A 22,853-nucleotide genomic window follows, 5' to 3' on the forward strand; every position below is an offset into this window, starting at 1 on the left:
AACTTAAAACTTCAAACTTCAAACTTCAAACTTCAAACTGCAAACTTCAATTTTCAATTTTCAATTTTCAATTTTCAATTTTCAATTTTCAATTTTTAATTTTCAATTTTCAATTTTCAATTTTCAATTTTCAAAAAGTTTTTTATTAAAGGATTAAAGTTTGGAGAAGAATTGACCGTAAAGTTCGTAAAAACTATGAAATTTGTATTAAAAATTTGTAATTGAACTTCAAAATCGGCTCAAAACGATTGTTTAGCCATATATTTACAAAAATCAGTTTCCAAAGATTTTTAAGCAAGCTGGGTGCTGAAAAGAGCATAATTTCCGCATGATCCCCACTACTACAGGCGTACATAATCATAAACAAAGTCAACTTCCACGTCAAATCGGAATCAAAAGAGCTCAGATTTTGGCATGGGAGTTCCTTGGGCAATATAACTAGACCCGTTTTTGCCTTCCTCACATCAATGAGGAAAGGCTATAAAATCACTCGAATAATGCACTTCTTTATTCGACCTCGTTGACCCACCTTTGCGTATACCTATCGATTCAGAATCAAATTCTGAACAAATGTCTGTGCGTGTGTCTGGATGTGAGTCCGTGCACCGAAAAATATATTTGGACCGTCTTGGTCTCATTCGATCCGTCTTGGGGTCCCACAAGACCCTAGTTAATATTATATAGTTTTGAAAAGTACTTCAAAAGTTATGTTAAAAAAACGATTTAGCTAAACTTCGGAAGATTGTAAAAAGGATGGTTTTTGAAAGAAAACCCGTCATGCTATACATTTTTGGAAAGGTATTTGGAAGACCTTTCCAACGCGAGCACTTAAGTGTTATTTATACACTTTTTTGAGGCCGGATATCAGATATTTTGCTAAAAATAAGTGTTATTTATTCACTTTCTTGAGGCCGAGTAGTGTATTCTCTTTATGAATGCGAGGAAGGCACTTACCACCTTAAGGTGGATAAAGTAATGTTTTTAGTTTTTTTGTATTGTGATTAGGGTGGTCCTATCCGAAATAGGGTGGTAAATTTTTTTAGACTAACGATTTTCGCTAAACTACATTTTTTTAAGGAATCATATCTCAAGAACGGTTGAACCAATTTTAACTTGATGCGTTGTAAAAGAAAGGTGATTAGTATGACTTTCTATGAAAAATGCTGAACCATTTCAACAATATAGCTTAATCCACTTACAAATCAAATGAAAATTTAGAATGTTTTTGGAATACTACATATTAGGGTGGGTACGGATTTTGAAAAGTTCTCAGATCAAGTTCTGGTGTGGTTCCCCTTGTAGGGCATACCCATAGGGACTCTCACGCCAAATTTCAGCTCATTTGGTTGAAAACTGGCTTGTCTCAAGCGAGTTCAAGTTTACATGGGATTTACTATGGGAAATTTTGAATTTTCGTTCATTCGCTCCTACAGGCCTAGGGAAAACATGTAGAAACTTCTAGGATGGCCAGAAATGAGCGGAATCGTCTGGAGAACAACTTTCCCTAAGAGACCAGGTCGATTCGTTCAACCCCCATCGAGCTCAACGGCAATACATCCGGGGTTTTCGGAACCAACGGTTTTCCCCAGAAAGCATCAAATTTTCCTTAGCATGCTATGAATGCTTGATGAACAACGCGACGCCACATGTCAAACAGCTACCACGTGATTGTAAAATTTGCACCATAACAGTTTTTTTTCTTATTTGGAGGTTTAGAATACAGCTAAATAGTAACAGGATCACCATAAATGATAATTCTATAGTTCAAAAAGTAATAAAAAGTCATTTTTCATAGGCGATGCTAGTCCACGTGGTAGCTGTTTGACATGTGGCGTCGCGTTGTTCATCAAGCATTCATAGCATGCTAAGGAAAATTTGATGCTTTCTGGGGAAAACCGTTGGCTCCGAAAACCCCGGATGTATTGCCGTTGAGCTCGATGGGGGTTGAACGAATCGACCTGGTCTCTTTGGGAAAGTTGTTCTCCAGACGATTCCGCTCATTTCTGGCCATCCTAGAAGTTTCTACATGTTTTCCCTAGGCCTGTAGGAGCGAATGAACGAAAATTCAAAATTTCCCATAGTAAATCCCATGTAAACTTGAACTCGCTTGAGACAAGCCAGTTTTCAACCAAATGAGCTGAAATTTGGCGTGAGAGTCCCTATGGGTATGCCATACAAGGGGAACCACACCAGAACTTGATCTGAGAACTTTTCAAATTCCGTACCCACCCTACTACATATCCAACAATAGTGAATTTGAAATAAAAAATCGGTTTCCGGTACATCAACCGAACTAAAACAGAATTTATCTCCATCGAAATGAGTTTCCAATACACTTTGCTGGAGGCGCATGGTAGTTATGGTGTTCAATTCGTTACGAAACTTTGAGAACTGACTTTTTTCCACTAAAATAACTAACTGGTACACAATACAAATAATGTTCAAATTTCAATCTACATTTTCGAATCACATTTTTTGTAATTGTAATTCTAATGACTATTTCACCACCTTCGCCAGGTTCAACTACTCGAACAAACACGAACCGTACTTCTTCCTGGAGCGGCTCGAGTGGCTCACCAACGTGATGTCGCTGGAAAACAACTCGCTGTCCTGCGTGATGTACGCCGTCAACCAGCGTGGCTCCAGCATCGGCGTGGTGATCCCCAACTTTGAGATTGGCCACATTCATCCGTTCCAGTCGGGTAAGTTCCGCCTCTCCGAACATTTAGCCAGTCAGTCGAATTTATTTGTCGCGTTGAGTCAGTTGGCCAGTTGATTCGACAGATACTTTCGCTTGAAAAGCACCACTTGAATTCCGTTCCTAAAGAGTGATAGGAGAGTAACTGACTGTTAATTGCAGAAGGCAAACACTCGACCGAGTGGCTCCCGATGACTCTCGGTGTGCTGCTTACCATCATAATATTGGCCCTCTCGATTTCAACCAAAGCGATCCTGGGGACGGCCAGCTGCTGTCGACGCCGGACTCCGTCGGACAACGGCAAACGGAGTGATATGAAAATTGCACAGCAAACAAAAAATATTGTGATTTCGAACGATTTCGAGTGCGGAACTAATTGTTTGAAGGTAATGCTGCTTGCTGGCCAGGGATCCGGACCTCCGGATGTTGGTTTTCAGTTACATTGCATGCATTGATTTGCTCGATAAACCATAGGGGAACGAGGTCTTTACTGGACTCTGGTGGTCTCATCTACAAAATATCATAAAAATATGGCTTTTATGATTAATCATGTTTTCAGAGTAAATTTGAGTTTGAACGATAGAGTTAGTTAAAAACAGTTTTTTAAAGATCTCTTCCTTTTTCTGCGATTGCTAAGTATTGACTTTCGTTCCCTTATTGTTCGAGTTCATCATACCATATCGGAAACCATGTTTTGCAAACAAACAAACCAATACCGGGCCCATGCAAATTGACTCATCGCTCTCTTTCTACTTTCTACTTCCTTTCCCAAACACACACCAAAATATTTTCTTCTGCTGAACCTGGGCTCAATCAACAACAACAACAATAACACACAACTGAAGCTGAAAACCGGACAAACGCACAACAACCACTATCAGGAGAACATTCGGGCCAGTTTGCGGAAGAAAAACACTTCAAAGGAGCTGGCCAACGAGGACGAGCCCGATCCGGACGTCATTCCGGCCCAGTTCAACATGAGTAAGTTGGCAGTAAGGGCAAGGTTTTAGGGTTTTTTCAAGGTCGCTAGGGTTGGTCAGACAGTCAAAACTTTGAAAGGGAAATTAATAATGTTCTGTTTCCAGAACATGACAAAGTGATTGTTAAAGTTGTTCCAGATGTGTAATTCTGTGATTCTTTCTTTCCCAACCAGGTTTAAAACCATACAAAGATTTTCTTTGCATATCATTGCGAATACAGTATTTGTAAAAAAATTACTTATATCTGAACAAAACCAAAACTGACAAAATTTTGTTTTAATCCAATTTATTCCCCTAAAATACATTATTTGCATATATTTTAATGTTTCATCAACCTGTTTGAAAACGGAATTCGAAGACTTTAAAAGATTCAACAGAATAATTTAAAAATGGGGAAACTTTATTGAAAATCAAAACATTTTTATATTATCTACAAGCCCTACTCATGTTTCACGAAACGAAAAAAGACCAAAATATTTTTTGATTTATTTGATCTTAAGTTGTTGTTTGAAAGGTTTATCTTCAAAAAATTAAAATGTGTTGCTGAATACATAACATTGGCTTCAAAAATAATTTCTAGATAAAAAAGCAAAGCAATCCACTTTATCGACACGCGGGTCTTTTGTGGGCTCTGTTGCAAGTTTTTGCTCATTTCTAGGCGTCCGAAGGTTATTTGTGGTGAGTGGAGCGTCCAATTTTGGAGCAATGAATTTGAAAATCGCTGTACTATTTGTTTTGTTCTGTTCCTGTTTTACCCGAAGTAAATAAAAACACTGTGCAAAAAAAGGCCTAAATATCTGTATTAAATCGATACATGCTTGATGAAAAATAATTAAATATGATCTATTTTCAAATTAAAATTTATAAATAAACGTTAATAATATACCCAACATTTAAAAAAAAAAAAAATCGATGGTTTTGTTCGAACGCGAATCAGTTCAATACGGAGCGTTGGATCGGAGCGCTCTTTTTTGAGTTGGGTTCGTATAAGTCCAAGGAAGGTTTATATGCTAACTAATTGACACTTTGGCCACTCTGGAACCAATTTCGGAGCATCAGCAAATTGTATGGAAAAAGTTATGTAAAATCAAATTTTGATCACAGGAAGCTGAATAAGCAAAAAGGTTAAAACGTCAACAAACGAAAAATAAATTAAATGTTTAAAGCGCTGGGCTTTTTTCGGATCTGTTAACTAAAATCTAAACAATGTTCCCTAATAAGCCTAATTAATGTTGGTATATGCCGAATACAAATTTAAGTGCTTTTGAATTATTATCGTTTACTGAGTTTTCAACTTGTCTTGTATTTTTACAACCAATTCTGAATTTCCAGACCAAAATCAGATTTTTTCAATTTCGGGAATTCCCGGGACAAATTATAAAAAAAAATCCCGGGATTCGGGAATTCCCGGTTTTGGAAAAATCCCGGGAATGTTGTCCCGAGAATTCCCGGGATGGACACGCTAGTGGTGAGTCACCCAAAACCTTACGCAAATGGACCGGCGTTTTACTTCCCCATCCGATTGAAGGCCAGGAGGATAAGGCAGGAATCGAACCCACGCCCCATAGCGACTTAAGGATCGACAGCCGAAGCCGCTAACCACCGCGCCACGAATCCCTCCTAGATATCAAGATTAATTTTATCAGCTTTAGACCTTTTATCCCTCCAACCTTAAGTTCTTCTGCCTTTTGTAACATTTTCATATGTTTTATTGTCCAAAGATCAAAATATTGCTTATTCTTGAATTTTGTCTTTTTTAAAATTGAATCCAAATTCGTACGAAATTTTTTGGAATGATTTATTGACAATAAAAAACAACGTATCTGCAAAAAAGTGAGGATTCATTATTGATTTAATATTTTTAAAGATTTTCAAAGTTTCACTTAAACTTTTATGCTTAACTTGTTTTTCAAACATGGGTAATTCTCTACCAACTCACACGAAATCGGGAAAAGTTGCCCCGACCCCTCTTCGATTTGCGTGAAACTTTGTCCTAAGGGGTAACTTTTGTCCCTGATCACGAATCCGAGGTCCGTTTTTTGATATCTCGTGACGGAGGGGCGGTACGACCCCTTCCATTTTTGAACATGCGAAAAAAGAGGTGTTTTTCAATAATTTGCAGCCTATAACGGTGATGAGATAGAAATTTGGTGTCAAAGGGACTTTTATGTAAAATTAGACGCCCGATTTGATGGCGTACTCAGAATTCCGAAAAAACGTATTTTTCATCGAAAAAAACACTAAAAAAGTTTTAAAAATTCTCCCATTTTCCGTTACTCGACTGTAAAAAAATTTGGAACATGTCATTTTATGGGAAATTTAATGTACTTTTCGAATCTACATTGTCCCAGAAGGGTCATTTTTTCATTTAGAACAAAATTTTTCATTTTAACATTTCGTGTTTTTTCTAACTTTGCAGGGTTATTTTTTAGAGTGTAACAATGTTCTACAAAGTTGTAGAGCAGACAATAACAAAAATTTTGATATATAGCATAGATTATTAATTACCTAGATGTCTCACTTCGTGATTTTTTCATACATCCAGTTGGCGACACCCCTTTAGCGCTCCGAGCGCCACCACAGTCAAGTTACAGGTACTAATTTGGGTAAACAAATCATAGTACTCTATGCACTTGCCGATTGTTTTATTTTTGAAAAAAAGTGTCACCTAATTTGGTTCAACACGCGCTTGAACAATCTGTTTTTTAATAATTTATCCTCGAAATCGTGAAAAATTTTCGGCCTGCAGGGCAAGTGGCAACGTCAGTAGCAGTGAAGACTCTAGCCATAATAAAGGAATCAATAAGGGTCATCTCTTCCAGCCGATCGCGACCCCACTGGGGGAAAATCTTCAGGTTTGCGTCAATCCCCGGCCAGAGGCAGAGGGTGGTAGAGGCAAAACCGGCGGTGGAGCGGGGTTTAGGAGAAGGAACGTTTTCGCTCTAGGCAATGTTGGCGAAGAAAAAGTCGTGCGGATGCCCGAAGCAAGCAGGTGTTATTACAAGGCCACCGAAATTCCGTATCGGCTTGCTCCCGGCTTGGTCTCAAATATTGATCTTTTAAACTTGCTAACTCTGCACTCGATCCTGACCACCTTTATTATCGTTAAATTTGGCCTCGCACGATAATTTACAGTGAAAATTAGTCCAGTAAGTACAGACTTGTTTTAAATTGTGTTCTTAGAAGTATCTGACTTAGGTGTTTCTTTTCAGTGGCCTCTCAAAGTCGGTACAGGACGTCAACAAGTTGCTCCTTAAAAACACCTAAACTCCCAAGCTCGAAAGTAAGGGGGAATTTGTATGGACATTCCCCCTTTTCATCGAACTTGGGAGTTTAGGTGTAAATCTTGCGGCCAAGAACATTTTTATGGGGTAGCCGAGTCTGCAGCAGCCGATCCAGTAGTTCACCGACTTGGCGATCAACATTAGCTAAACTACCCAAAAATTGCATTTTGATGTCCAACAAGCAGGGCTACGACATCAGCCAGGACATCGTCGCACCCAACAGTATCCGCGAATCTCCGTTTCTGGATACTGCCTGCATTAAGCTGGACATCCGAGTTTCGCTAGTCAGTCTGTTCACGAAACTCGCCCTCAATCCCAACGATCTTATTCTGGACGAGTGCTTCCTCCTCCCGAACCAGGTGCGGATCCCCCAGTTGCAGTTTGTCGCCTCGCGGACCATGTTCGCTTTACCGCTGCTTCCGTACATCAGCCTGCCGGTGATTTGCGAAACGTTCAAGTTCCGTCTGCAGATTCCTATCGTCGAGAGTGATGTACTAGCAACTGAGCCGGAAGTCACTCGCGTTGCCGATGTGGATCGTGCAGCAGCCATTCAGCGATGCAAAAATGTTCGCCTAGATTAATGCGTTCGAGGGTAAGATTAGCCAAGTCATCTTGGAGTTGAAGGAGCATCTCGCTGGCAAGATCGAGTTCTACAAGAAGGTATTTAAAAGTTGATTTGGATAAAATCCAAAAATACAGCTCACTGTTGCTTTTGCTTTATTTTAGGCCCCCACTTACTTTACTTTGCTGTGCTGTGGTCCAAACCATCCGCCGGCCTAGGCGCTGCGCTGGGTTCCCGATGGTTTCATGATCGATTTTTGCAAATAAAAAGCCAGTTCAGGGTCAGCGTTAATCAAAGATGGTTTCCTTCGTAAATGGCGATTACCAATACCGTTTACTTCGTATGGCTATAATTTGCACAATTTTGTGAATATAATGAAAATAGTGCTTGAATAAAAGTTTAGAAACATACAATAAACATGTTTTAATCGCCTAGAAAAAGAGGAGCTGTTCCAAAGTCTAGACAAATAAAATTCAATCCGCTTGTTGGATAATCTTTCTATTTGGGTCATGATTATTATATTGAATGTTTAAAAATCAATAAAATACTAAAAGAAACCCGTTGCAGCAAAAAGCGATACAATTTGGTTCATTGTAGTGTCCAGCATATGATGTGATTTAGATTAGACGTGTTCCAATTTGCCCGACAAATGGGCGACTATTCCGGCAACGGAGGTAGCCACGCAGCGTGGTTCTTGAGGAATCAGGCCCGAGAAAAGCTTTCTTAGAGTTCTGTTCCCACGAAGGAATCCGTGTCTGCTAGAAGCGCCGAAGGTCATCTAGATCGCTGTGCAGTTTTCTCTTGCCGTTGTGGAATGGGTGACAGGTCCATCTTAAAGAGGCCTGTAAACAATAAACTTTTCCGTAAATATTTGTTTCTGTTATTTTATTCTACTCACTTGCTGACATCTTCACTGCGAGCACTCCGTGTCGTCCGTGAGGTTCTGCGCGTGGAATTTTTTGTGGTCGAAAACGCCCGCAACGGGTTGATCTTGTAGGATCCAACGCTTTGAAGTTGAAGTTGAAATGTTGACAGAAAATAAACAAAGTTTGAAAAGCAGCTGTTGCTACGATGCAACCGTAACATTTGAACTGAAACTGGGGAAAACTCACTTTCCCTTTGGAAACATCGAAAAGTAGTACCTGTGAATTGCCACCAGGTGCTATTTTGGCGTGGCGGTAGTGTCGCCAGCCCCAACAGGGGAGTGGCGTATCTATATATATTTAGTCTATGTATATAGACATAAGGGGTTTGCTTATAAACATCACAAGTTATCGCGATTTTACGAAAAAAAGTTTTGAAAAAGTTACTTTTTGCGTTTCTCTTTGTTTCGTCGTCCGTGTCTGTCGCGGGTGACCATGAACGGCCATGATCGATGACGACCAACTTTTTCAAAACTTTTTTTCGTAAAATCGCGATAACTTGTGATGTTTATAAGCAAACCCCTTATGTCTAGATATCAAAATTTTTGTTATTGTCTGCTCTACAACTTTGTAGAACATTGTTACACTCTAAAAAATAACCCTGCAAAGTTAAAAAAAAACACGAAATTTTAAAATGAAAAATTTTGTTCTAAATGAAAAAATGACCCTTCTGGGACAATGTAGATTCGAAAAGTACATTAAATTTCCCATAAAATGACATGTTCCAAAAAATTTTACAGTCGAGTAACGGAAAATGGGAGAATTTTTAAAACTTTTTTAGTGTTTTTTTCGATGAAAAATACGTTTTTTCGGAATTCTGAGTACGCCATCAAATCGGGCGTCTAATTTTACATAAAAGTCCCTTTGACACCAAATTTCTATCTCATCACCGTTTCAGGCTGCAAATTATTGAAAAACACCTCTTTTTTCGCATGTTCAAAAATGGAAGGGGTCGTACCGCCCCTCCGTCACGAGATATCAAAAAACGGACCTCGGATTCGTGATCAGGGACAAAAGTTACCCCTTAGGACAAAGTTTCACGCAAATCGAAGAGGGGTCGGGGCAACTGCTGTGTGAGTTGGCGGAGAATTACCCACATTTGTTAGCTTATGTGATGAGTATCAAAAGCAATCATTATTTTCTTAGATTCCCTCTTTATGGGTGTCTCAAAATATGGGTGACATATAGAGTTATTTATCAAAAAAGTGGAAATTCCGTCGGATTATATGAAGATATATTGTTTAACATTGTTATTAATCGATCCCAGACATGCTAAATCTGGTTTTGAACGCAGAAAAATACAATTCAAACTGTTTTGAGTTAATTTGACTTCCAATTTCATTAAATTTTGGGAGCTTTTTGAAAAAAATATTTGTTCTGCCCTCCGATAATTCGGGCCGATTTTGAAGGAGGGAGGCAACATAAACTTAGAAAAATATTTTCAAATATTAATCATTCTTAAAAAATAAAATAACAAATTTTAAATATTTTTTGCGATTTTTTTAATTTGTTTGTAATGTTCAAAGTCTTGTTTCGATGATAATATTTTTTATAGTTTTTGCCATATGAAAATTGGCTTTCAGAAATAAATTTCGGTGAATTTCAACATTGCTTGAAACTTGATTCATAAATACAGCAATTCCACGTCCAACAGGAAGTGGCGAAATCAAAAGTGCTTCGATTTGGCTCAAATTTGGTGGGTTATAACAAGCGTGACAAAATGTGACAAGAGGGGAGGGGGGTCCGTGAGACTGTGACTTCACGCTAGACTAATTCTTGAATACAAAAAAATCAGTGTTAAAATATATTTAAAAAAGTTTAATGTTTGATAAACTTTACTCATAAATGAAACACGATACAAGGTTTTAACCCTCTACAACCCAACCCCATCTTTAGACGGCCTTTGATTAAAAAAAATCGCCAAAAATCCATCTTTCAACCAATTTTTGATCTTAAACACTGGAACGCCCAACGCATATCCAACTAACACGGACGCACTAGCCTCCCAAAAAAGGTGAAACTTTAACTTCTACTCGCTGGTTCTCGGGCATTACTCAACCAATCGGGACGATTCTTGTTTCCAGTGATTTGTAAGAATGTCTAGATGATCGTAAAATTTTGCAGAACTTAGTTTGAACAAATCTGTAATTTCTGCGACCGAAAACATCATTCCACCTTTTTTAAAACAACTGCCTTCGCGGAATTTTCGACGATTTTTTTACAGGCGAAAAAAAAAGTTGGAACGATGTTTTTGATTGCATAAATTACAGATTTGATCAAATTAAGTTCTGCAAAGTTCTAGAATCATCCACGGTGTGTTTTTTAGAACAAACTAATGATAAAAAATTCGTTATGTCTGATATTTGGCACCGTGAAAGAAGGGCTCTTTCCCGACATTTTGCGGGGTATACCGAAATATTTCGTCGGGGATCTAGAACAACTTTTTTTTTTGAAGATTATTTTTCGATTTTATGGGATTATTTGTTCAAAAAAAATCACAGAAAATCGGTGAAGGTAGGTAATTAAATTAAGAAATTTTGGAGAAAGGCACTATTTCTTTCAGGAAATTGGGCATATCTCTGCTTATATTGAACCAAAACTTATACTTTTTTATGGAACTTGTTTAGAAAACTGTTTTTTACAATGTGATTCATTCTAATATGTTTTAATATGTAATAGTGTGATGTGGCAGAGGATTGAAAAAAATATTTTTTGCGATTCCGTCTTGAAACTTCCTACTTTTCCTGTCATTCTCGCCTGACGAAACAGCCTACTTTTATCTACTAAAAATAACAGAATCGAATAGAAACACATTTCAAAACAAATGCTGAAAAGTTCTACTTTTCAGCACTGAAATGGATTCTGCAACTTCTGCAGAATTCTGCAGCCAGCATAAGTCACTTTTTAGCAGCACGTTCCCGTACTTTTCAGCTCGCGCTCTTCATCTCTCTCTTTTGCAGAAGTTCTGCAAGGAGAGAAGCCACAAAACCTTTGCCTGGGTAGCGCGTTCCAGTACTTTTTCTGCAATATTGTACACAGTTGAGTGGATTTACTCAAATTGAGTATTAAAGTTTTTTTATTATTTAAAAAAAGAGTTTGACAAAAATTGTAATTTGTAATTGAAATAAGTTTACCTCTAGAACTTATTTTTTATGCAACTCAACATTTTATTTAAAAGATGCTTTTGATTAGGTAGACATTTAACATTACAAACAATTCTGTTTTTTACATCAGGTAAAAATAGAAATGAGAGTGGCAATGACAAACAAAGGTTTAATTGAAGAGATCATAAATACATGTTTTGATAGCAGAGCATTTGAAGGTTTTTTTTTTAATTTTGGACATAACATAACAAAATTATGGATGTCACACGGTGACGCAGCAAAATTGAAAAATATTAGAAAGTAATTGAATCAAAGCTAAAAAATATGGAAACACAACAATTACGAAACTAAAAATATAAAAAAAAACGTTACTTAATCCACCCTTAGGTGGTTGGTGCCTTCCTCTCATTCAAAGGGTAATGCTATCCAAAATAGACACGCTCGTGGGAAGGTCTTTAAATTACCTATCCAAAGATAGGTCGCATGATATATTTGGAATACGTTTTCATCTAAATATCTGAGAACTAGCCTCCCAAAAGTGTATAAATAACGCTTAAGTGCTTATAACTTTTGATAGGGTTGTCAGATCTTCAATGTATTAGTCGCGTTGGAAAGGTCTTTTAAATACCTTTCTAAAAATGTATAACATGCTGGGGTTTCTCACAAAAACCACCCTTTTTACAATCTTCCGGACTTTAGTCAAAATCGTTTTTTTAGCATAACTTTTAAAGTACTTTACTAAATTCATAATTTTCAATAGGGACTTATCTCATAATTTTCAATAGGGACTTATGGGACCCCAAAACGAATCGAATGAGACCAAAACGGTCCAAATCGGTCAAGCCAGTGCTGAGATAATCGAGTGCATATTTTTTGGTGCACAGACCCACATCCCTACACACACACACAGACATTTGCTCAGAATTCGATTCTGAGTCGATAGGTATACATGAAGGTGGGTCTAGGAGGTTTAATTGAGAAGTTCAGTTTTCGAGTGATTTTATAGCCTTTCCTCAGTAAGGTGAGGAAGGCAAAACTAATATTTTTAAATTGAGTAACTAAAAAAATCAGGTACTTGAGAAATTTAAAATGCAAATATTTATAGAAAAATAAAAAAACACAAATTCAACGCTTCAAAAATTCAAATAATTAAAAATTAAGTAATTCAAAATATTTAAAGTTTAAATAAGCTTAATATCAAAACTCAAAATTTAAAAATTAAGGTTGAAAAATACCCTCAAAACCTCAAAAATTCAAATATTTTGAATTCGAAATAAAAAAAAAATCAAAAGTTTGAACTTCAAAAGCTCAAAATCCACAGTTCAAAAATTCAAAGAAATTATAATTTGAGAAACGTAAAATTTAAAAAAATGTGAATAAAAAAAATATTATAATTGAGTTTCAATTCTAAAAAATAGAAACAGTTTGTACTCTATTATCCGACGACCTTTTCAAAATTTCTAATCTCTAAATCTTCTAAATATGCGTTTCTAACCTAGAATATGACTCCAAAATATGTGTATTTTTTATGATTTAAGATGGAGGCATTTAAGAATTTAAGAATTGTGGTGTAGAATATACCGTATAATTTTTAATAAAATTTAAATCAATTTTAAATAATATAAAATATGATGTGTAAACAACGTAACTTATGTTCCAGCAATAATTTTATGGTCATCAATTATATTGGTTATTTGTACTTTTAATATTTTGGTTCATATACAATTTATAATTTGCCGATTAAATTTACCTATTATTTTAACACACATATTTAGTCTGTTCAAAAAAAACTGAAGATCAATAATCAATCCTTAAACAAATATTTATTTGAAATTTATTCAGCAATGTGTCTTTTAATAGTTTTTAAAAACAATTTGTTTTTATGATACAAATTGTTTGATGAGTTATTAGCCGTGCTGTAATACTGGATGAACTTAGCAACTTTTGATCAGGTAAAAATACTAACACTAAAAAAATAATAAATTTGCTACACTCAACCCCCGGTGGTTGGTCACTTTTTCGTTTGACACTTTTTTAGTTTGTACCCCGTTGGTTGGTCAAAGTCAAACTAAAAAGTGACGAACTGTCACTTTGTACACGGCGCTCACGCACACTATCAAAGCAAACGGTTGATAGTGTGAGTGAACTACGTGTAAAAGGGGTGTCAAACTAAAAAGTGACCCCGTTCGTTTGACAACAGTTGGTGTCAAACCATCGGGGTTTGAGTGTATACCATTACATTCATGAACTAAGCCTGAAATCGTTAACAGAAATTAAAAAAATATCCCAAAAACCATCAATTTCAAATATACAAACGTCCCTTCAAAAAGACTACCTAAATTTAGTAATAATACAACATCAAATTTATTGCAACTACAGTCGACTCTCTGGCTGTCGATCTTCTCGATATCAATAATTCTCCATCTATCGATGAATTCTTCAGTCCCTTCAATCTGCATACTTCAATTATCTTCATTCCTCGATATTTTCCCTTGCTTGTAGGATCTCTTCCTCGACGGTCCCTTGGATTCTGTTTGCTTTAAAAATCTCTTCCGGTTGTCAATAATTTCACTTTCTCATGGCTTGCATAGACATTTTTCTTGGCGAAACGAAGCTTTGAAGGGTGTTTGACATTAGTTTGTTTTTGTTTGATGGACGTTGCCATGATTCTCTCCCATAGCTGGGTATCAAGAAAAAAATATTTTCAATCGAGTCTTCATTTTGCATCGTTCTGTAAACTGATGATTCTCTTCCTCGACGGTCCCTTGGATATTGACAACCAGAGAGTCGACTGTACATAATAATAAAATGCTTAATTTAACCCAACTTGCAAATTTTATGGAAACGTGTACTCACACCAACTTGCAGTTACTTTTCAACACAAAAGAGAAGAGAGAGCTTGCAGAAAAGTACGGGAACGGTTTTGCTGCAACTTCTACCTCTCTCATTGCAGAAGTTCTGTCTGAGAGAAAAGTTACTTTTGTTACAGAAAAGTACGGGAACGCTCTGCTGCCAATTTCGTGCAAAATTGCAAAATTCTGCAGTACGGGAATAGACCTAATGATTCACCGGGATTAACTTCCACTAGAAGCACAAACTTTGGTCTCAGAGACTGAATTTCACATGTTAACCATTGCTCTCATTGTTTAAACTGAGATGATTCGATTAATTCGAATTGTTGCACTGGACAGTACAAAATGCAAACAAGCCGTTGCAATCCCCTGGTGGGGAGTTCTATAATCAACAGATAATACCATTTGACACGTGTGTGACCAACCCTAAGGCCCTTCGGAGGACCATCGGATTAATCTTCCAACTGGTGGAACCATTTCGTTTTTGCTGTTGTCGATGTCGTTAGTTCTCCACACAAACACACACACACACACACACACATGCTCACTAATTCCTTGTACCAACAAACTGCTGCGATGCTGCGGTGGTTGTTTCTCACTTTTCCATCGCTGCTCTACCTTCTCTCCACTGGATTGACTGGACCTCGCAGTTTCGTCTTCGCCGATGCTCTCAACGCCAATGCTCGGAACTGGCAGCCGGGACAAGGCAAGTGTAAGTTGCTCGAATTAACAAATGGGGGGGACGAGAGCAGTTTTAGCAACAACTGCCGCCCCGCTTTCTGTTCCGGTTCCTGGTGGTGTCATTGCAGGGGAGAACAGTTCTCTGGAAAATTTGGTTTTTTCTAATTTTAAGTATCTTAAATTCGTTCAAATCCTTTTTGTATGCTTTTAATTAAATATTTCAATGATTCTTTTTTTCATAATCGACTAAAATAACTGTATAAAGTAGAGATTGAAATATGTTTAAAAGTTTAAGTCATTGGCCTTGGCCAAAGTCGAGGAAAAGGCAATAAAAAAAAAGTTAAGTACAAAATGTGTCTACATTCCAATGAAAAATTAGATGTAATTGGTATTTATTATGTTCTAGAATAGTTGTTAATCAATCATACATTTCCAAAAAAAACTGACTTATTTTTTACGAAAAAAAAACACAGAGAACCGCTCCCAAACGAAACACCGTTACAGAGTTGCTGGAAGGTATAATCGAATCACGAACTGATTGCGTTTCATTTGTTTGTATTTCCCGGCAACAGCAGCATCAGCATCAGCAGCAGTCGCCCCCGGACGGAGGCAACGGTAACAGTGGCGGCGGTTACGCATTCGTCGACTACTCGGCCAACTCGTACTATCTTAATCCGATAGACTTGACCAACCTGAGCAGCACCATGGGACTGCCTCCGGTGTCGTCCTCCCAGGAACACCACCAGGACAGTGGAGGAGGTTGGCGTGGGGGCCGGCCACTCGTGACAGCTACAACAAGCTCTGCAGCGGCTCCTCCGTCGGCGACCGGTTCCGATCTGGACATCAACGTGATTAAGGATCGCCTCATGACGACCCGGGTCCCGGAGAGTTGCGTTTGACCGGTGACGATGGAATTATTTGTAGTGCGAATTTTGAATGCGAAGGCGAAGGTGGACCTCCGATGCATATCTCTTCCGACGCAGCAGCAGCAGCACAGCATCATCAAGGACGCTCCGGTCCAACTGGTGATGGCACAACGTACGCAACGGTGTCGAGGACTGTAGAAGCTCGAAACATTATAAAGAATTTTAAAACGAAGTGTATTTTTCGGACTAGCAAAAGAAATCAACAAAAAAAAAGATGGTATTCTCGTGTTTTTACTTGTGGTGTTTTATTTTGGTGAAAGAAAATCGATGAAATCCTTAGTTCATAAGCTTTAGTTATATCACAGATGTTTGCAAATGCTTTTTAATTTAATCAATGCGTCAAAATCCGCTGAATAAAGTTCATAAAAATATCCCTCAAATTGAACCCTTAACGCCCAGAGCTTTTCGCCCGCTTAAAATAGTAAATTCATGTAGGGGAGAGTGGGGAGACTTGATCCCCGGGTACACTTGATCCCAAGCCTGTATCTCGTCAGCATGCGGGTAAAACAATTAGCTTTGTTCTAGAAAGTTGTGCGAAATTGACTAAAACTCATTGTAGAACACAAAGAAAGAAATTATAAAATGTTTGGATTGAGTTACACACATTTTTCTAAAAAGTGGTGCAAAAAACTTCCTAGAGATCTTTTTTCTTTGTTTTGATAAGTATAGAAAACACTCAAAAATTATTCAAACAAATATTTTTTATACATGAATTGTTTGATAAACATATCAACTCCAAAACCCTTACGAATTTGACGTTAAATTTATCGTCAAACTATTTTTACAATCAATTGGGTACTAAAGCCCTATGTCAATTTTTATGTACAACGGTAAAAAACACGATTAAAAACCATTTCTGATCACTTTTTTCATTTTAATGCAAATTTTTTTTTTGACAGGACAACATTTTTCCGATGGATTAACTATGGTCCCCTTGGAATGAGCTGTCAAGTAGGAGCTTTTCTGTCAAGAAGGACCGCGAGGTTAATTTTTCAAAATTGATTTAAAAATCCATTTTAAACTCTTTGTGGTCGTACAAAGGGTCATTGTACTCAGAAAAATAAGCTTTATCGCTGTAAACAATAATATCAGCAATCTACGCTTCATTTTAGGACCCAATTGTTTAAAAAAATGTGTTTAGGGAGACTTGATCCCTGCATTTTTACAGTCACCGGAATCAGCCTCAAGATTAAATAATTGGGCTGGATTTTCGTACATAGTATATTTGTACATAACTTACTGCAGTTTGAACCATTTTTCAATAGTTTTGTAAACAAAAATTACAAGCTTTTGTAAACATGCTCAATTTTGGTCTAAAATTGGTCTAAAAAAGAAAATTTTAAGTTTTTAAATATTTTGCATGCTAAACTTGTTATATTTTGGACGCAAACGTACAGGTTTAATGTGAAATAGCTTTAACTTATAGAATAAGAAACATTTTGCTTAAGATTTCTTTCTTCAAAATGTTGAAAGGGGGATCAAATTACCCCCAACATTTTGAAAATGCCGGTTTAAAATATTTTTTCAAAACGCTTGGCATGATTCGAAGAGTTTATCTGATGAAATACCCTTATCATCCAAACATAGTTGAATGTTTAATAGCCGAAAACGGCAAAAGTGATGAGAATTGGTCGAACGGCTTAGTGTGATTAAAATGGGTATATTTCCCCTATTTTCGTGCAGTATTATTTTCCTATTTACTGTGTTTGGACAGCGAGTAAAATGACAGTTTGAGGGAACATGATAAAGAATTGTATTGAGACGACGTTGAAATGAAAAAAAAAAATCATGAAGAAAATATGGATTTGTTGACAAATCTTTTTTCCATATCAAATCTTACGCATTGAATTCACCTTAAAAACTGCTTTTTCACAAAAAAATAAATATTTTTTATGAAATCACAACCCAAAGTTTTTAAACATTTGGAGCTAGATTTTGAAATATGTTTGCATTTTTTTGACACCTTCTATACAATACGAAGATGTTTTTTAATGATTCAGCTTAATAAATGACTTTGGCTAAAAAAAAATCTTAAGCAATAAAAGTAGTTTAGACGCTATTTCATATTAAAACCGCTTACGCTCTGTTAGCTCAAATGTATTTTTTTACATTAAACTGTAAACACTTTTAAACAAATTAACAAAAATCTTCTTGCACAACCCTCTTTGAGACATCAAATCATTTTTTTATTTCAATTTTCATCCAATTTGGCGCCATGGTAAACATAATCGTAAAAAAACCTAATTTTGATCTTATTTTCAGATGATATAACAACAATATTTGTTTTAAAAACAATTTTTTCTATTTACTTAATTTTCATTCGTTATTTTTGTTGCAAGATCAGTTGTGAAAGCTTCAGAAACTAATATTTTCTGAAATATACCTTGATATGAAATTTTCAGACGAACTGATAAATTATAAGAACAGTAAATTGAATTGAATAAAATAAAGCTTAGTGTTTTCATTACTATTTTTTTGTAAATAAAAAAAAATGTGCCAAGAAGTTAGTTAAATGTATACTTCCACTTGAATTTCTGGAATTCCCGGGACGGAAAATTGGAAGCTCTAAACCCCTCTCAAAACATAAAATCCCAGGGCCTTCATATATTTTACGGACTGAATGAGGGAGTCGTGGATCGCCTGGCCCAAGTCCCATGAATGTCATTTTCTTTTTAATCATATCATAACAAATGGTTGAACTGAGAATGATAATCTTTTCAGGTCCTTAAGATATAAGTCGGTTACTAACCAAACCGTCTCAGTTGAAACATACTGTGGTCATGGCCAAGTCCTGCCAAGACGGGGGTACTAATACATACATACATACATAGGGGAGAGTGAGGAGACTTGATCCCCTTTTTTTGTATCGCACATAAATCTGTCAATTTCTCACAAAACTATGAACTTTTTGCATGAATTGAAAGCTTAACCTTAAATAAACATTTTCAGATGTTTCAACAATGAAGAGTTGCTTGCTCACTTTTAATTGAGCTATTTATTACTTTGGTACAGTCAAAAACACTTTATAAAAGCTGTAATTCATGATCAAAGTGCTGATAGGCCGATAATAGAAATAGGCTGAGAAAGGGTATAGTTCCCCTACTAATGATGACTTTTTTACAACATTGTTGTACGAATTGCAAGACAGCCTATAAACTTAGAATATTTATAAATATAATATATTTTCTTGACATTTTTTTTCTGCAAGCGGATTAGGCATTAATTGACCCTCGCACTAATTTTGATCATTTAAGTTGCCATTCTTTACAATTTTGTTGAAGAATATAGATCAGAACAATTTTCGATAAATTTAAAATTTACCAGGAATTCCTGGGAAATTTTTAAAAAATTTCCCGTTTCTCGGGAATTCTGTAACCCCTGGAAATTGGACGCTCTAGAGGGGTAAGTATTTCTTTTGGGGGGGGGGGGGGGGGGTTGTTAGGCGTTTGAAATATATGTTATAAATATAATAAATGCAATAAATGTAATAAATATGATAAATATAACAAATAAAGTAAACATAGTGAATATTATAAACTAAGATGAATTCGTATGAAATATTAGAAAAATAATATAGGATAAAATTAATATATAAGGATTGCACAAGTTGCTTCGGGGCTTTAATTATCAGAATAGTTTTATAAAGAATGGAAACAATTTAATGCTTATTAAAGCAGAAATTTCATTTATTAAAATAACAAATAAATACTAAGCAAATTTAAAGCAACAGTTATTGTTAAAACCAAATAACTGCAACATTTTTGGACTTGAAAAGAAAAACTTCAAAACAATTGTCAAACCTTGTTTTATTTGGCAGTTATGAATTGTTCCGCTATTGGCAGCAATATTTACTAAATGCTGAAAAAATAAAAACCACCACAGCAAAACACAAAATATTGACCATTTGGGATGCTATATTAACATTTTATTATATAATCTATATTTATACAACTAAGCAAATTTAATTAGTGTCAAAATCGTGACAACCCAAGAAATCAAACTGATATATTTTATTAATGTCATCTCCTCTGTGACAAACCGCTTAAAATAGTAAATTTATGTCCAATATCTCTGGAATAGCTTTACTTTGGCCCACACACTTTGAATCCATGCAAAATTTTAAAATTTGGAGTAGTGCTCAACCAGGAAGATAAAGAATTTTTTTTGGTACCATCAAAAACTGAATCTTTTCAAAAGACGAGATTTTATAGCAAATATTTATGTGCACAAAGAAGCAGTTGAAAATATTGCCACATCTCCAAAAACTTTAATCTCAAAGTCTTGGTGCTCTGGAACTACCGTGGGCATTAGAGGGTAAGAAAACTTTTTTTAACAATTCACTATCCCGAGCATGGGTAAATAACAAGGGAATTGCGTAATAATACCTTTCTCTGGTATCAATACCAAATTTTGGTATTCCTGGACCCTTAAATTTGTGTTAAGGATTATGCGAGAGCAAAATGTGGTATTATCGGTATAATACTAATCTATTGTTTGGATATTGCAAAATTGCAGAATTTGTCAATTATCGGACACCACATTTTGGTATTTTTCTTTTGGTATTACAGTTTTTTATCAAATTCCTCTGCAACTATGGGAAAATTTTGACCAATTTTGACAAAATAATTAATTTTGCGCTAAAATGATGTCTCAAAGCGAATGCTTTCATTCAAAACCGGAAATTTCAAACTTTATTTTAAACATTTTTGATATACCCCCTGCAGAAATGACTTGAAATTGTGGAAAATTTTCTAAGTCAGGATGGCACATTTTGGTGTTATTTGAATATTGAAAGGTTTCATCAATTTTCTCTGAAACTATGGGAAATTTGTTAAAAAAAATTTACGAGTTAGGGGAAATCTACCCTTTCCAATCAAACACCTATCTTCGTCATATGAAGAGTTTGATGCTCGATTAAAGCTCCAAAATACTATTTGGGCTATAAACTTACCAGCAACAGCACCGCCTCGAGTAAGCACGCAAATGTACCACTTAGCTGGCCAAAAAGATCACATTTAATCACTTTTGAATCATAATGTTGTTATTTGCGAGAGCCACTGTCTCATCATTTTGTTGGCACACCACAGTGACATACACGGAATGCCTCAAACGCTTAATGATATCGCCAAAATTAACTTTCACTTTCGCTACTATTTCACGGCGCTAAGAAATAAATTGCTTCCAACTACCGGCAACATGTTCTTTTATGATCATTAGTAAGGCACCACTTGAATAAATAACCCGAAAAAGTAATAATTAGCAAGCGCCATCCAAAAAAACAAACGCGCCAAGTCGTTTGACGTTTCCAATTTTCACTTTGCATTCCAATCGAAGGCAGGAAAAAACCGAGCGAGAGACGAAGCAAAAAAGAACAAAGGCTGGCCGTCAACACCACCAGCAGCACAGCCAGCGATGCCAGGAAACTTTCCCTATAAATGCCACTTTTCGTGAGTGTTCGTTTGAACTGTCAGCGCAAATGGCAACACTCGACAGAGTGTTGGAAGAAAAAAGAACTAAGCCGATATTAGAAAAATGGGCGTGGCCCAATGCATTCGCCTCGATTAGAATACCCTTGGGATTTTTTTTTTTGTTAAATGCTTGGTAAAGAAATAGAATAACTTTTAGTGAAATTGAAAATAAACAGAAATGTTCACAAAAACTTGCTCTACTCGTTGGTGTACTTGGTTTTAGTGAAATTCAAGGGAGACTCTAGATTATCCAGCATCATTCAAACACGACCGCTTATTAGGATTAAAATGGGTAGATTTCCCCTAATTAATTTTGCGCTAAAATGACTTGAAACCCAAAAATGTTAAAGATGATTTTAAAAATTAGTGTGATATACCCACTAATATTTTTTTCAAAAGCGTTGAAATATCCCTAAGTCGGGATTACCAAATACTTTGAAAAACGAGTCAATCGACAGATTAATGAATTTTGGTGAATTTCAATTCAGTTTCATTTTAATAATACTTATTTTTCAGAAGCTTCAAGAACTTCAAGCACAGGCCATTCATCAATGACAAATGCATTCGGTGTGGTGAAGAATATCACTAATAACAACATGGAATCATCAGGTGAGTAGATCTGGCTGTTGCATATAATAATTTTTCCGTTTTTATTCACTAACTGCAACGCAGCACTAAAAATGTATGAAAATACCACATTTTGGTATTTACTTGATTCAAATACCAGCGACCATAATGTGCTCTTGGTTGCCCAGTAATAGATGGTAAAATACCATGAAATCATACCAAAATCATGTATGCGAAAGACCACAGAAATACCAAAATATGATTTTCCAAGGGCGCGGGAATACCTAAAAATAAAACCATGGCAATACCAAGTTTTGGTATTCAAGCGATGTTCAAAAATCCAGAAGACCTCAACTTGGTATTGAAATGGTTTTATTTTGAGGTATTATATTACCCTTGGAATAACATGGTTTGGTATTGTTGTGCCCTTACACATACAAATTTAGGATGATTTCATGAATTACCACAATTACTGGGCAACCAAGGGCACATTTTGGTCGCTGTTATTTGCCCAAGTAATACCAAAATTTGGTATTCCCGTGTTATTTACCCCTGCTCGGGATTCGCAAAATGTTTGATGAAGTGTTTGTGGCCTATCTACAATCACTTTACTTAGAAAATTGCACTTAGCTCAGGAATTTGAACGAATGGAAATGAATCTGATCTTCTACAATGGAAAAGTTATCAAATTTGAAGCATGACGTATGGTTTGGACCATTTCGAAACCTATGGTAAGTGGACGATTCCATATCAAAGGTAAACAAACAACTCCATAGCAACGTATATCACCCCAGCAAGTTTTCTAAGT

At 36.2% G+C, this 22,853-nt stretch overlaps 2 protein-coding genes and 1 long non-coding RNA gene across 5 annotated transcripts in view; 2 read left to right on the top strand and 1 right to left on the bottom strand.

Annotated features, from left to right (window-relative positions):
• LOC120420138 (nephrin-like) overlaps positions 1-16,232 on the top strand; it is a 95,453-nt gene extending 79,221 nt beyond the window's left edge. The window contains exons 14-18 of one of the 3 annotated variants that reach the window (XM_039583092.2): positions 2,518-2,702; positions 2,861-3,084; positions 3,544-3,679; positions 15,054-15,115; positions 15,657-16,232. In XM_039583092.2, coding sequence (XP_039439026.1) covers positions 2,518-2,702; positions 2,861-3,084; positions 3,544-3,679; positions 15,054-15,115; positions 15,657-15,983 — 934 coding nt within the window. In that variant the 3' untranslated portion in view covers positions 15,984-16,232. The remainder of the gene's footprint in view (positions 1-2,517; positions 2,703-2,860; positions 3,085-3,543; positions 3,680-15,053; positions 15,116-15,656) is intronic. The other 2 variants (XM_039583095.2, XM_039583093.2) reach the window with 2 other exon arrangements.
• Positions 6,951-8,172, top strand: LOC120420139 (mediator of RNA polymerase II transcription subunit 16-like). The gene is made up of 2 exons (XM_039583100.2): positions 6,951-7,622; positions 7,689-8,172. The coding sequence occupies exon 1, from the start codon at positions 7,133-7,135 to the stop codon at positions 7,541-7,543; it is 411 nt and encodes a 136-aa protein (XP_039439034.1). The 5' UTR covers positions 6,951-7,132; the 3' UTR covers positions 7,544-7,622; positions 7,689-8,172.
• LOC120420140 (uncharacterized) lies at positions 8,317-9,436 on the bottom strand. Its single transcript, XR_005605822.2, has 2 exons — positions 8,423-9,436; positions 8,317-8,366 (listed from the first exon to the last, which is right to left on the bottom strand). It is a non-coding gene; the product is annotated as an uncharacterized LOC120420140 (long non-coding RNA).
• Positions 16,233-22,853: the final 6,621 nt, after the last annotated feature.

The sequence above is a fragment of the Culex pipiens genome, chromosome 2 (genome assembly GCF_016801865.2).
Source record: "Culex pipiens pallens isolate TS chromosome 2, TS_CPP_V2, whole genome shotgun sequence".
Taxonomy (NCBI): Eukaryota; Metazoa; Arthropoda; class Insecta; order Diptera; family Culicidae; genus Culex; species Culex pipiens.

Bases quoted from the DNA above. Each gene is read 5' to 3' on its own strand.
- LOC120420139 (XM_039583100.2), top strand. From the start codon at position 7,133: ATGTCCAACAAGCAGGGCTACGACATCAGCCAGGACATCGTCGCACCC.